This window comes from Eschscholzia californica, unplaced genomic scaffold (genome assembly GCF_041429995.1).
Source record: "Eschscholzia californica isolate CP2 unplaced genomic scaffold, dmEscCali1.0.p SCAF_4, whole genome shotgun sequence".
In the NCBI taxonomy this organism is placed as follows: Eukaryota; Viridiplantae; Streptophyta; class Magnoliopsida; order Ranunculales; family Papaveraceae; genus Eschscholzia; species Eschscholzia californica.
The window spans coordinates 36088401-36102197 of NW_028238461.1; the positions used below are offsets into that span (position 1 = coordinate 36088401).

The window sequence follows — 13797 nt, forward strand, 5'->3', positions numbered from 1 at the left end:
GAAAAATTGTGTTCTTTTTTTATCCAAAATCTTTACCAAATGACGGGTGAAATGAATTTTCATGATAAAAGGGAACTTGTCTCTTCCTGAAAATCTTTCCAACTTTCCATGGACAAAATTATGGAACAAAAAACATATGGATCCCAAAATTCAATTATTTATATGGAAGTTAGTGCATGAGGGGCTAGCAACTCTTTCTACAATAGGTAGAAGAATTTCATATATTAATCAAGAGTGCAAAATGTGCAATAATCGGGAAACAGAAACTCATTCGCATCTTTTTGGTACGTGTTCTTGCTTAACATCATTAATTTCTTTAACTAATAATCAAGATTTGATGCTATTAGACACAGATCCAGTGGAAAACATTAAAAATATTCTCAATAAAGGAGATGAAGCGAACGAGATTTGGTTTTTGTATACTTATCTGCTTTGGCAATGGTGGAAGCAAAGAAACGAAGTCCATTTTAATAACAAACAAATAGATCTTCAACGAACTTGGTGGCTGACGAAACAGGAGCTTCAAATAAACCATAATATTATCTCTGTTTTTCCAAATGATTTGTTGTTGCAGGTACAACAATGGCAACCACCACCGCAGGGATTTATCAAGATTAATGTTGACGGAGCGTATAGAACTGAAGGAGGAGCTGCGGCTGCTGTGATAAGAAATAGTGATGGAGAGATGTTGGCTACTAGAACGATTAGGTTCTCTTCAATCTCAGCTCTATATAGTGAAATGAGGGCTTTCAGATTAGGGTTGGAGATGGCAAAAGAAATGAATTTATATAACACCCAAATAGAGGGAGATTCGAGGGTTATGGTGACCCTTCTATCCGATGGTGAAGCTTTGATCCCGTGGAGACTAGTGAATGACATCTCCTATCTACGTGTTTTAAAGAGAGAAATTCAAGCTGAAGTCTTCTATTGCAAAAGAAATTGCAATACGGCCCCTCATTTGCTTGCATATGAGGAATTGGTACCTCAGTAGTACCTTTTTATATTTGTTGTTATTGGATCCTTTATCCTTTACGTTTCTTGTATTGGATGTTGGTTTTTGATATATGGTATCACAGTTCAAAAAAAAAAAAAGTATCAATCCTCAAGGGGAAAGTTCTATACTACAGGCGTTTCCACAAGTGTTAAAGGCGCCTATTTCCCTCGCAACATCTCGTTCAAATTTTAACACTTATAGAGGGTGTCTTTATAACTTCACTTCAGTGGATTGATTTATTTACGAGAAAAATAATACGTAAAGAGAGGTTTTGTGGAGGGATGGGATATGAAAAGTTTAAAAGCGCCCCTTATAAGTGTGTGCCTCCATTCTTTGCAAACGCTTGTTTTGTGGAGGGATGGGATATGAAAAGTTTTAAAAGCGCCCCTTATAAGTGTGTGCCTCCATTCTTTGCAAACGCTTTTAACCGTTATAGGCCCTTACAAACTTCCCAAGGAATACGAGTGAAACCAGGAAGGAGCACATGCCGTGTCGTCTACGAACATCAATGATTATTTTCCGCTATTTAAATACGCACGTGGATGACGTGTCAACTATTTTCCCACTTCCATTTTCCGGATTCATATTTCCCCTCTCTCTCTCTCCTTGTTCTCTCCAAACAGTCTTCAGATTTTCAGAGAGAGAGAGAGAGAGAGAGAGAGAGAAGACCCTCCAGGGAGACGATGGTTTAGGGCATTCTCCTCTACTCCTCCCACTGAATCTTCCTTACTTTCACCCATCGACAAGTACAAGTTTAGAGAGAAAAAAAGTTAAAGCTTCTCCAAGAAAAAGTTAAAATCCTAACTTACCCTAATTCCTAATTAGAGTTCTTTTCCTCTCCTGGTAATTGGTGAAGTTCTTTTTTAGATCAGGAAAATGGAGAAAAGCAAAGAAATCCGTACAGGAAGTACTGGATCGAAGTTTCCGTTGAATGTTAGAGAGGTTTCTGTTGCTTTAGCTGTTATTTTAGGATTTGGGTTGGGGCTTTTTGGTGTTTATTTAACCATGCCAGCTTCTGATTATAGCTTCCTTAAGCTTCCTAAGACTCTTCAAGATCTTCAAATTCTCAGGTAATATTCATTCTAAATTTGTTTACTTTTTCCTAGTTCTAGATTCATCTTTGATGCCCTAATCCTGATTGTGTTTTTATGGAAATTCTTTTAATATTCATGGAAATAGTTGGCTTACGCCCTTACCCATTGTTTCTAATAATGTACTTTGAATCTGCATTTGTATATATGATGCATTTAGATTTAGGGTTTCAATTAAAGGCTAGAAATTTACAGCTAAGCTGCTTGAATTAGATTGGTTCGACTTAGGCCAGAATAGTAACAAGAGCTGTAATGGTATGAATTGGGTTTGAAAACAACTGGAGAATAGCTGCTGGTCTAGCTGATTTGAAACCTTGTCTTATGATAGGTTGGGAGTAGAATGGTAGAAAATAAGATATGGATCCGATTGTTAATGTTCTGAAGGGCTGCAAGTCTAGTTCGGCCTTAAAGTGAACTATTAGCAACCCAAGTTTTTCTTTCCATAATTGTTTGTTTCTTGTTTGAAATCGTTAATGTTATATGACGCGTACGTAAGTAGCTCAATATGTGGTATTGTCTTCCATAAACACTAATACATATCCAGTCCTTGGAAGTTGGAACTGGTCGAGCGCTCGAATTACAATGAAACTAGATAAATTGTGTATTGCGTAAACAATGTCCGGTTCTGTATGTCTTCTCTTGGTTATGGTGTCCCTCCCCATTACTGTTCAAAAATTGAGTTCTAATTAGGCTTTCTTTTGTGAACTTTGTTACCAGGGCTTGTTATCATTGGTATTATCGAACTTATAACTTCCTTTTTCATTCTTCATGGAATGATCATATGGATGATTTACCTTCTCATTGGAGGCTATAGAGACAAGAAAGGTTTGGTGCTACCACTATTTAGGCCCCGAATCTACTGATATATCAGATACCATTGAGTATCTAGAGTTGTCTTTTCTGACCCCAATGCATGTAATGAATTGTGGGAAGACATTCTAACCATTGAGGTCAGATGTCACCTTTCAGCAAAAACACTGGGTTTGTGCTCCTTCGTCCATCGTGATGGAAGGTTGACAATTGACTCATACATCAAATATTTAATTTTATAATGCATCTAAGTGGTGGAAAGCAGCACAACCAAAGTTGAAAAATGAGAATCACCTTTTATATTATAATCTAAGCTATTTCGCAACTTGTGCCATTTGACAACATCTCTCTCTGGTTGTTGGATTGACGAGACAATCAGGACCCAACTAACGCTAACTTCTGCGGTTTATTTGCAGGGATCACCTAGAGAGTTACACAGGAGACTACACAATACAAGTTCTGGTTGGGTACTGTGTTGTTTACATATTTATGCAGACTTTCATGATCCCAGGAACTGTTTTCATGTCATTGCTAGCAGGAGCACTTTTTGGTGTACTTAAAGGTGTTGCTCTGGTGGTCTTCTCTGCCACAGCTGGTGCTTCTTCATGCTTTTTCCTATCGAAAGTTGTAGGAAGACCACTTGCAGTTTCTCTCTGGCCAGACAAACTTAGTTTCTTTCAAGAGCAGGTAAACATAAGCTCCAGTTATTCCCATTTATCACAATTGACTCGTACTCTATCATTACTTCCCTGAGCTAATAATTTATTGATACATCTTTTATTTACTCTATAGGTATCTAAGAGAAGAAAGGGACTACTCAACTACATGCTATTTTTAAGAGTAACTCCAACATTACCAAACACCTTCATCAATTTTGCTTCACCGATAGTTGATGTGCCATATCATATCTTCTTCATAGCTACCCTCCTCGGGCTTATTCCAGCTGCTTATGTCACAGTCAGGGTATAATTAACTTCCTGTAACATTTATCTTTGTTCTTAAATGATTTACAGAGAAATCAAGGTCTGTAGAACTTACTAGCCATTCTCTTCTTACCTGCATAGACCATCACTCTTGAATCTTGATCCATAATGATTAGTCCTCCACTTGTTCAGTGTAACAGCATAGAGCTCAAGTTCGGCCAATGGAGTCTATTCCTGCTCATTTTTTACCAGTACAGTTTAAATTGAACAGCTAATAAACTGATTGGTAGATTTCGGCAACTGGTTGATCAAAGAATTCTTTTGCACTTGGGCTACATGTAGTTCACACCTGAAGTCATTGTTCTCAAATCGTGATAAAACACCCACCCGAATACCCGCCATATTGCCTTTAATTTTGGACATCACCCAGGCCCAATGGCCCAGTTCAAACATGGTACAAATTTCTGTTGGCGCCCTACACCACCCAAAGCTTCTCCATCTAATCAGCGTAGGCACCATACCTTCCAAATGGCATAGGCATTATGTAAGACAATGTACATGCCTATAACCCAGGTCCTAGTGGTATTTTGAAGCAATGTGCTACTTTATAACCCTTATCTGAAAGCTCTTCCTTAGCAATGTGAGACCAAGTGTAATGCACATGAACCTCCTTGAAGTCCTCGCTAGCACCATGGACCGCCATTTGGGAGGGAGCATTTCCTTGGCTCTGATACCATATGATATATGACATGAAAGTTCCTCAGTCCGTGATATTTTGCTTCAGAACATAATATTTTGGTTGCAGAGGATACTAAATTAGACTGATTACTCCATCTTTTGTTCTGTGCAGGCTGGTATAGCTCTAGGAGAGTTGCAATCACTAGGTGATCTCTATGATTTCCAATCAATAGCTACCTTATTCCTCATTGGAGTTGTCTCGATTACTCCAACATTGATGAGCAAGGCCAAATCTTAGATTAAAGAGCTCTCATGCTTCGATAGGTGAAGAAGACAAGACCTTTTGGTTTTGCAGGTCCGTACTTGATTTTTGGTACTACACCCATATTGTACAGATTAAAACGAAGCATCAAAATAAGTACCATTTAGAAGTCACTACGAAGTTGTGGAGACAGTAAGTTCCCTCATTCCAGGTTTATTCAGGGGTGGCTTTATATTTGAACTAGTGTCAATTGGGTGAAAGAACATTTCAGTAGTTTAAGATCTTTTATCTGAATGAAAATCCACTCCTACATTTATTGGATCAATGTACATTTTAGTTGCTTTTAGTCCTTCCGTTTGAATCTGATATTCTTCTGTCCAAACTACAAACAATTTGTTCTCCATTTTTCTTGTTCTGTGGTAACGTAGTTGGTTTTCTCTTGTCTAATTATTTCAGAATGTTTGAAGAATTGAAACCAAGATGGTTTGGATGTAGCCATACCTAATTTTGCATTTGTCTATGTAAACCTTCTCTTAAAATCTCTGAATGCAAATGATGATTACAGATTCTTGTCTTGCAGATCCTGTTTATTTATTTTTTTTGACAAACAGATCCTGTTTATTAGTTTGTTTAGATTCAGACTCAAGAAGCCACTTCTAAGATAGTGTTTGTCTTTTTACAAGTCACATGAAATCTATATCCATATTTGAATCGGCCCAAGTAAGATTTTAGAATGTTTATTTTTGTTAGACTTGTGATCTCTAACTATTTGGGTGATTTGTGATGTCTGACTGGTCCGAGATTTGGGTTAAGTTTAGGTCCATTTGTGATGATTGTCAGATTCAGACATTGAGATTAAAGAAAAAAACACCAACCTTGGTAATATCATCAGTGATGCAAGAGTAACTTTGACTGCCTGGGCCGAAATGATATCGTCCAATGACATTTTAGGACAAATTAATTAAACTTAAGGGTGGAAAAACTACAAACTTTGTCCACCTACTTGTGTGGGAATAAGTGTTTTTTCGTAATGGCAGAAATACCCATTATTCCTCTCTCTCCCTCGTTCCAACATTGGCACATTGTTGTTCACCACCCTTTGGTATTGTTGTCCACCACCCTTTGGTGTAGCGGTTAGACACCCCCTCTTAAGTCCATCAGGTCGTGGGTTGAGCCCCAATGAAAGAAGTTTGCTATCAAGATTTATCCCATGTAATTTACGCAATATATATTATAAATAACATAATAAATTTATCGGACTTCAGGTCTCTTTCATTTTGTCGTGTTTTAGGTCTTTTTCGTTATGGTTTAAATTAGGCGGTTATCGTGCTCATCACATCTTCATAATGTATTAATGCCTTATAACGTAGTCATGCCTTGCAACGTAGTCAGATTTCTAAAAAAAAAACCTTGACACATTGTTGATATAGAGAGAGAATCGTCTCTTCTTCGGAAACCACCACTGCCATGACAAAACAAAAACTCAATATGAAGATGGTTAAGACGATTCTCTCTCTCTAGAATGATATGTAGATGTGAAAATCTAGAAAAGACTTGGGTTTTAATTCAGGTTTTGAAATTGACCATCTGTTTTGTCTCTCTAGAAAGATATGAAAGTAACAATAATTTGATTTTTGATGATCTAAGTATTTTGCTGGTTTTGCTCTTTGATATTTTTCTAAGTTTTGATGATTTTGTGTACTGTCTTTTTTTTTTAGATATTTCCTATCTGGCCCCCTATTTTGTGACCAGCTTTCTTTATGACCCCCTGTTTTTCGTAAATTCAAATATGACTCCATTTTTTAATTTAAATTTCATAACTACCCTTCCTATAAATATCTTTGCAAAATGAAATTAAATAGAAAATATAGATTTCCACCTCACCTCTCTCTCTCCAACTCACTTCTCACTCCCTCTCTCTCTCTCCAACTCCCCTCTCACGAAAGTCGTCGGCCGAAAGAATTTCCAGTCGGCGACTTTCAACCATTTAAAAAAAACTCTCGTCTCTCTCTCTCTAAACACTCCGACGAAGGGGTTTCACTTCGCCGGTGGTAGGTCTGTTCTTGAACAGACCGATCTGGCATGTTTAAGAATTGATATGATCTGTTCAAGAATATATATGATCTGTTCAAGAACAAATCTGGTATGTTCTTAAACAGACCAATACCTCCGGCGAAGGAAAACCCCTTCACCAGAGTTAAGAGAGCGAGGAGAATTTTTTTTTCTTTCAAGATCGCCACCGCCCAGAAAATTTTCTGGTCGGCGACCTTGTCGGAGAGAGAGAGAGGAGATGGAGCGAGAGGAGATGGAGAGAGAGGAGAGGTGGAGAGAGAGGTGAGATGGCCTCCTACTTTATATTTTCTATTTTATTTTGAAAAAATATTTATAGGACAGGTAGTTATGACATTTATATTAAAAAAAATAAGATCATAACCAAATTTACGAAAAACATGAGGTCATAAAGGAAGCTGGTCACAAAGTAGGGGGCCAACTAAAAAATAACTTTTTTTTAATAATGTCTCTCGTATGTGAACAATGATGATTATTGTTTTAATGAAGAGAGGGTGACATTTCCGGTAGATACTTATTTGTCAGTAGAAGTTAAAATGTACACTAATTTATACCAGTCTTCTAGCAGTCGCTAACAGGTAATCATCTTAGGAGTTAGGAATGAAAGTGATACTTCTAGAAAGATAGAGATCGAGAGAGTAGATCTCAAAAAGCTTAAACCGGAACAGATTGTGTGCTTGTTGTTTTTCCAACTTCATCTTCGTTTTCTTCTTCTTCTGCGTCCCAAAGAAAGTGGGCGTATGCTCCCATTACAAAGCTGCACAAATTTCAGAAAATTAATATTTACAAACAAGTTTAGATTAAGAGCGTCTCCAATGCAATAATCAAACTCTAAATCTTAGAGTGCCACATAAGATTATTTTAGAGTTCGTCTCTAAATTCCATCTCCAATGCAAAACTCAACATGAGTCTCTAAAATGATGTGTCAAAATTTATTTTAGAGATCCTTAAGATGACACTTGAGGATCTTTAAGTGTCACATAAACAAATCAATTAGTTTTTAACTAAAATATATGTTTTTAGAGTTTCTCTTGAATGTTGCATTGGAGAAGGTTTTGCAATAGGGTGTCTCTAAACAGGACCGTATTTGGGCCCGTGCGGGCAGGGCCTGCCCTGACACCCCCCTACAATTAAGGGCCCATTTTAAGTAATAGTCTAATATTAATGTTTTTATATAATACAAAAGGTAACGTAAATAAACATGAAATGTCCCCTAGCTCAGATGGTAATGTTTATGGGATTCCATCTGCGTGACATGGGTTTGATCCACAAAGCATGTATTTTTTTTTCTCTCTTTTTGGGTGATGTTGATATTACCATCGCTAAATGAATTTTTATATCTACTCCGCTACACTTTTTCTTAACCATTTTGTTATTTTAGATAAAAAATTTCGTCTTTTGAAATGTTTTTCAGAAATAAAAATTAAAAAATTGTAAAAAGAATTCGACAATAAATACATATGTGAAAAATCATGATACAAAATTAGAAAACTCATCTTTAGATTCTAAACTATACCGTATCCAAAAAAACAATACATTTTATACCTTGCTCAATTTTTATTTTTAATTTTTAATTCTTCGAAAATGTCAAATTCAATTTTCGCACGGCCCCCTGAATTCTCAGACACGGCCCCCTGAATTCTCAGGCACGGCCCTGTCTCTAAAGGCGAAGAGACCATTTAGAGATTAATTTTTCACACTTTGATACATAGGATTTTTAGAGTTTTTGTTGAGTCTTGCATTGGAGATGCCTTAAGAGCGTCCAGGCAAAACTCAAAAGTCAAGTGTGCCGCTTGGAGTTACCAAGATTGAGTCATGCACTGGATATGCTCTAATCCAAAGTTAAATAGCAAATTACCAGTCATTAGGTGCAACTTGAACAGCTTGATCAAAGTAAGACTGCGCCCTAATTTCATCTCTTTCATTCTCCCATATCAATTTACCATATAGAGATAATACTTCTCCATCACTTGGATTAGCCAAAATTGCCCTAGAATAATATTCCTCTGCTTTCACCACATCTCCCTCCACCTTTATTAATCCAAAAACAAAAACAAAATTCATGAACAGAGCTCTTTCAAATCAATTTAGAGAGAGAAAGAAAAAATGCCCCTGTGGGCCTGTTGCTTTTTCTAGAGAGAGAAAGAAAGTATACCTCGTGTAGAAACTTCCCGTAGTTCCTCAATAGAAGTGAATTTCCAGGATCTGTCTTCAACATTTCAAGATAATTAGTACCGATCTTGTTTTTATCACCGCTAAAGCCATTAATTTCGTCACCGATTTTCTTTCCGATTTCTCCACCAGAATAAACTTTAATTTCCGGCAAAAGGGTATTCTTCAAAATAGCAGACCCATTTAGATCTTCATCTTCAACTTCCTCCGGTGGTGTTCTCGCCGGAAAAGATGTAGATCCAATTTCAGTCAAATCAGAGTAAGCTCGTCTAATCATATTTCTCAAGATATTCTTTTTACTAATCTTTGTCTCTTTGATTTCCAAATACAAAGAATTATATCTTTGAGAATTCATATTATTCTTGCCTGGAAATAAAATTCCAGTAACAGAATTATGATATGACATTGGAACTTTATGTGAACTATTGGTAATCAATGAAGAAGATGAGTGAATCGGAGAAGATCCAGTTCTGATTAGTACAGCTTTCATATCTTACTTACTCTCTCTGGCTAGGGTTTCTATTCTCTCTGGCTAGCTCTGTGTGGAATTGTGAAAAGAAGTTGGTTGTCTTTTATAAGCACGTAGACTCATGAGAAAAGGTGTCAACTTTAACGTGATGATGTATGAGGAAATGACACGTTTTATATCCAAGTACTGTGACGTCCAGCAAAGCAACCTATTTCCAATGTCATCAACAATGATGCTATGCCCGGTGGTTTTCCCGGCCCATTCCCGGCGCACCTACGTGGCGGACCACGCAGACATAGCATCACGTGGGAGAGAGGGCAACGTTATACTTGTAAGGGATTTCAGAGTTTTGATATATGGTACCTCAAAATTTATTTTAATCACAAAAAGGGGCTTCCCAATTAAAACAAGTAAAGAAATTTCATGGTGTGTTTGGATGTCGGAATCATGAATCCGCGGATTCATGAGTCCTTGGGATTCATGATTCCATGGATTCATGAATCCAAATAATATTTTTTGGCTTGTTTGGCAACTAAGAATCCTATGATTTATTATTATTTGAGTATTTTTAAACGTCTTTATAAAAAATATGATTTTTGAAAAAAACAATGATTTTGAAAAAAAATAATGATTTTGTAGAAGGAAATATTTTTTTGTTGATTTTTAGTTTGAAATTTAGGTTCATTAATCCAAAATCCTAGCAAATCCTAGGGGGTAGGGTGGGATTTTGGTCCAATACAAAATTTGGAATTAGGAATCCTTAGGATTCAAGAGTCCTAGGATTCTTGGTAGCCAAACAGACCAAGGATTCATGATTCCTACCAAATTCCACTTTTGATAGGAATCCTAGTTAGGAATCCTGCAACCAAACACACCATCAATCCCTTTCCATACAACAACTCATCTTTTCTTCTTGACTTAGGTTTTCATTTTTCTTCATCCAAACTAGTAAAATCCAGGTTCTTTGTCTCTCTTTCTCTCTACAAATCGACAGTAAAGAATGAAAAATGAAAACATCAAATTACCAACTTAGAGCTTAAGATTCAAATAAAGCTTTGAGTGAGGGAATGATTTTGAATACCTAATGATCTTTTAAAAGAACTATGAAGAGGTGCTGAACCCATACTTGATTATTGGTAAGGATGGTGCAAGTTAGCATAAGTTAAAGAAGCAGCAAAATGTTTGTTTTTTTTTTTTGTTCATCTTGATCATACAGTAACTGGGAATCAAGATAAAACTGAGGTTTTGTTGTTGATGAAGAAGAAGATGAAGAACCCACTTAAAACAATTAATTTAGGTTAAGTTCTCAGGGTTAAACCCATGATTATGATTCTCATCAGAATATCCAGCTCACAAGTTCAATCTAGAGAGCTTTTTTTTTATGATATTTGTTCTTGATTTTTAAGTTTGGGTTTTGATTTTCTGATGAGCTGTCTAGTACTATTAAACATTGTTGAGATTCTCATGAAAGGGACTAAGGGAGATGATGCTCGATGAGGAATCTGAGTAGGGTAAATACCTCTTCTCATTTTGATTGGGAAGCCTCTTTCTGTGATTAAAATAAATTTTGAGGGACTATTTCTGAAAATTGTGGGATCCCTTAGGTATTTTGTGATTAAAATAAATTTTAAAGGTACGGTTACTTTTCACTTGCGCCGTTGGGTATTTGGTCCCAAAGTCTCTCCCTTCTTTTTTCAACAACAAAAAAAAAATATCTCCCTTTTGAAGTTTTTTTTTTTTTTTTTTCGAGACATTAACAATAAAAGGGGCCTAAAATCTAACAGTACGAAAGAGATCTAAAGTCCGACAAACTTATTACATTATTTATATCTTTTATAACTCAAATTCAATAACCATAGATTCCACCTCTTTGGGATCGGATTTCGGACAAATATTGGAGTTTATGTCAACCCTATCAACTACTTGAGTAACCAAGTGTTGACCTTCTCAAGAACTATAAACCAAATACGCCCATTTGATACGTCACCTCTTCGCCAATCGCTGGTTGGCATAGAAAGTGTTTTTTTAATTTTCTTATAGAAGAACATAAATATGGTCAAACACTTATTTGCTCAAGTGGTTGATAGTGTTGACATAAATTCTAAAATCATAGAGGTTACAAGTTCGATTCTCAAAAGAAGTGGAATCGATGGCTATTGAATTTGGATTATTAAAGGTGTAAATAAGTTTGTCCGACTTTATGCCAGCTTAATTATTGGTTTAACTTAGGCGGTTATCATGCTTATCACATCTTAATGATGTATCAATGTCTTGTAATGATTAACGTAGATCGTAGTCATTTCTCAACAAAAAAACACAAATTTCGATTGTTTGTTCAATCATTGTTATGTAAACTGATTAATTCATTCTAGGTTGCAATTTCTATTTCTTGCTAGCAAATAGGATAGTTGGATTTCACATTTCTTTCGGTCATCAACCAGTTTTTTCTTAAATACTCAATCTGAAGTCAGAGACCAAACGATTTAATCCAACATAACCGCACATGATATGTAATAAAAGTCATGGGGAAATGGACCAAAAAAGTTCAGAAATAGAAGAAAAAGTCACTATAATTTCAAAAGCTCGTCGCTTTGAGAAAACAAGAAAAATTCTCACAACACAAAATTTTAAACAGAAATCGAGGATTTTGGTATTGTTAGGCCAAATATTAGTAAGTTTTGATCTCAAGCGGTCAAAGGATTGGTCGTGATCGCATGTAAGCAGACCTTTGTCGAAGTCATCAAGGAAGTGGATCCGACGGAACATTGATCTTTGCTCCGCCTCGAGGCAAGAAAGAAGGTGGATCTGAGTCAGCTATATAACCTGAACTCCGCTCTGTCAGAGATAAAGTAGGAAGATCGGTTAGAGTAAGCTCGGCCTCTCGAGCTCAGGTATGCCTGATGATGAGATTATTAACGTTGAAGGCCGAACCAAAGATTCATTTTTCATACACGAACTTTTATGTGTCAGAAGATACGCACTCAACGGATATTATCTTCTAGACGACCATACACACGTTGTCATCATCAGAGTCGATTTCTTACCACTGCATCATCACGGTCGTGCATTGTCAAAGCTTTCTAAACATATATAGGCATATCAAGTTTTCCCTAAAACGTTAAAGATCATCTTCTTCACTCTCACTCATTAAATTATTTCGTTAAACTGCAAAAATACCCCGTTGACTTGGACGCCTGTTGAGATACGTGATACATGGGACGGATCGAGAAGGCGAATATCCGACGATCAATACTAATCCGGGATATTAGAAGATATGGAATATATAATTTCTTATATCAGGATATATCTTGTAACTATGTAATGGAAATAATAGATAGATATTATCTAGTTTCCTAGTTTAGTTAGGAGAAACTAGGAAACTTTGAACCCTAATTTACTCTATAAAAAAAAAGATGGGTTATAAGACTTTAAGCATTCGGTTACTATTCAATTATTGTAACGAATCACCACAGTTGTGGGTAATAAAGTATGTAACAGTTCTGGCTTTCTCCGAGGATGTAGGTCGTGACTATCCGACTGAACTTTTTTTAATATTGTGTCTTTAATTTATGTTCATCTATCCGATTATAATATAATCGTGAATTTCATAACGCCCGAGATTTTTCTCTTTTTATTTGTAGGCTCTTCTTCTACTTGAGTTCGATTGAAGATATCCGGAATACCACTTCCAAACACCATCACTTTTGTGCTAGCGGAATGGGGAACACTTCAGCAACCCCTTTAGTATTCATTAGAGACGCATTCAGTTAATTATTAAGTTAGTTTTTCAACTAACCAACTAATCAAGTCAGAGTTTATTCAATCACCTAGATCCGAATATCACTAAGCCTTCCAACGAAGATCCGAACATCACCAAGCCTTCCAACGAAGATCTAACAACAGAGTTTTTTTTTTGGAATAACCAGAATAGATAACAACAGAGATATGGATTCAAAAAAACAACAGAGATATGTCACGATTGAAAGAGGAAAAGATGTTGGATGTAGTTGTTATGCTCGTGATGCAATCCACTGTTTTAATTTTTAAACCCATGACTTCCTAGTGCATCTTGTCCCTGAAGATGTGCATTCTTCACGTCCTTTTAGAGGTTCTTGTAGAACAAAAAGAACTTCAATCTTATTTTACTTTTTTTTGGTTGAATATCAACCTTATTTTACTTTTTCTTTTGTTGAAGAAATCTTATTTTACTTAGTACCCACAGACATATACATCAAAGGTGAAGTAAAGGTATTCTACGTGCATGCTTGTCTATGGTTTTAAAGGAGCTTGTCAATGTCCTCAAAAATATTCTATGAATAGTGCAAACA

General features: G+C 36.2%; 2 protein-coding genes across 2 annotated transcripts; one reads left to right on the forward strand and one right to left on the reverse strand.

The window, feature by feature from the left end:
• The first annotated feature begins 1553 nt into the window (after positions 1-1553).
• Positions 1554-5322, forward strand: LOC147544366 (putative membrane protein At4g09580). Its single transcript, XM_086635130.1, has 4 exons — positions 1554-2064; positions 3312-3582; positions 3688-3858; positions 4669-5322. Exons 1-4 carry the CDS (start codon positions 1871-1873, stop codon positions 4792-4794), a joined length of 762 nt encoding a protein of 253 aa, XP_086491256.1. The 5' UTR covers positions 1554-1870; the 3' UTR covers positions 4795-5322.
• A 1963-nt stretch (positions 5323-7285) lies between these two features.
• LOC147544367 (uncharacterized) lies at positions 7286-9616 on the reverse strand. Its single transcript, XM_086635129.1, has 3 exons — positions 8984-9616; positions 8687-8859; positions 7286-7585 (listed from the first exon to the last, which is right to left on the reverse strand). The coding sequence occupies exons 1-3, from the start codon at positions 9488-9490 to the stop codon at positions 7483-7485; spliced, it is 783 nt and encodes a 260-aa protein (XP_086491255.1). The 5' UTR covers positions 9491-9616; the 3' UTR covers positions 7286-7482.
• Between the last annotated feature and the right edge of the window lie 4181 nt (positions 9617-13797).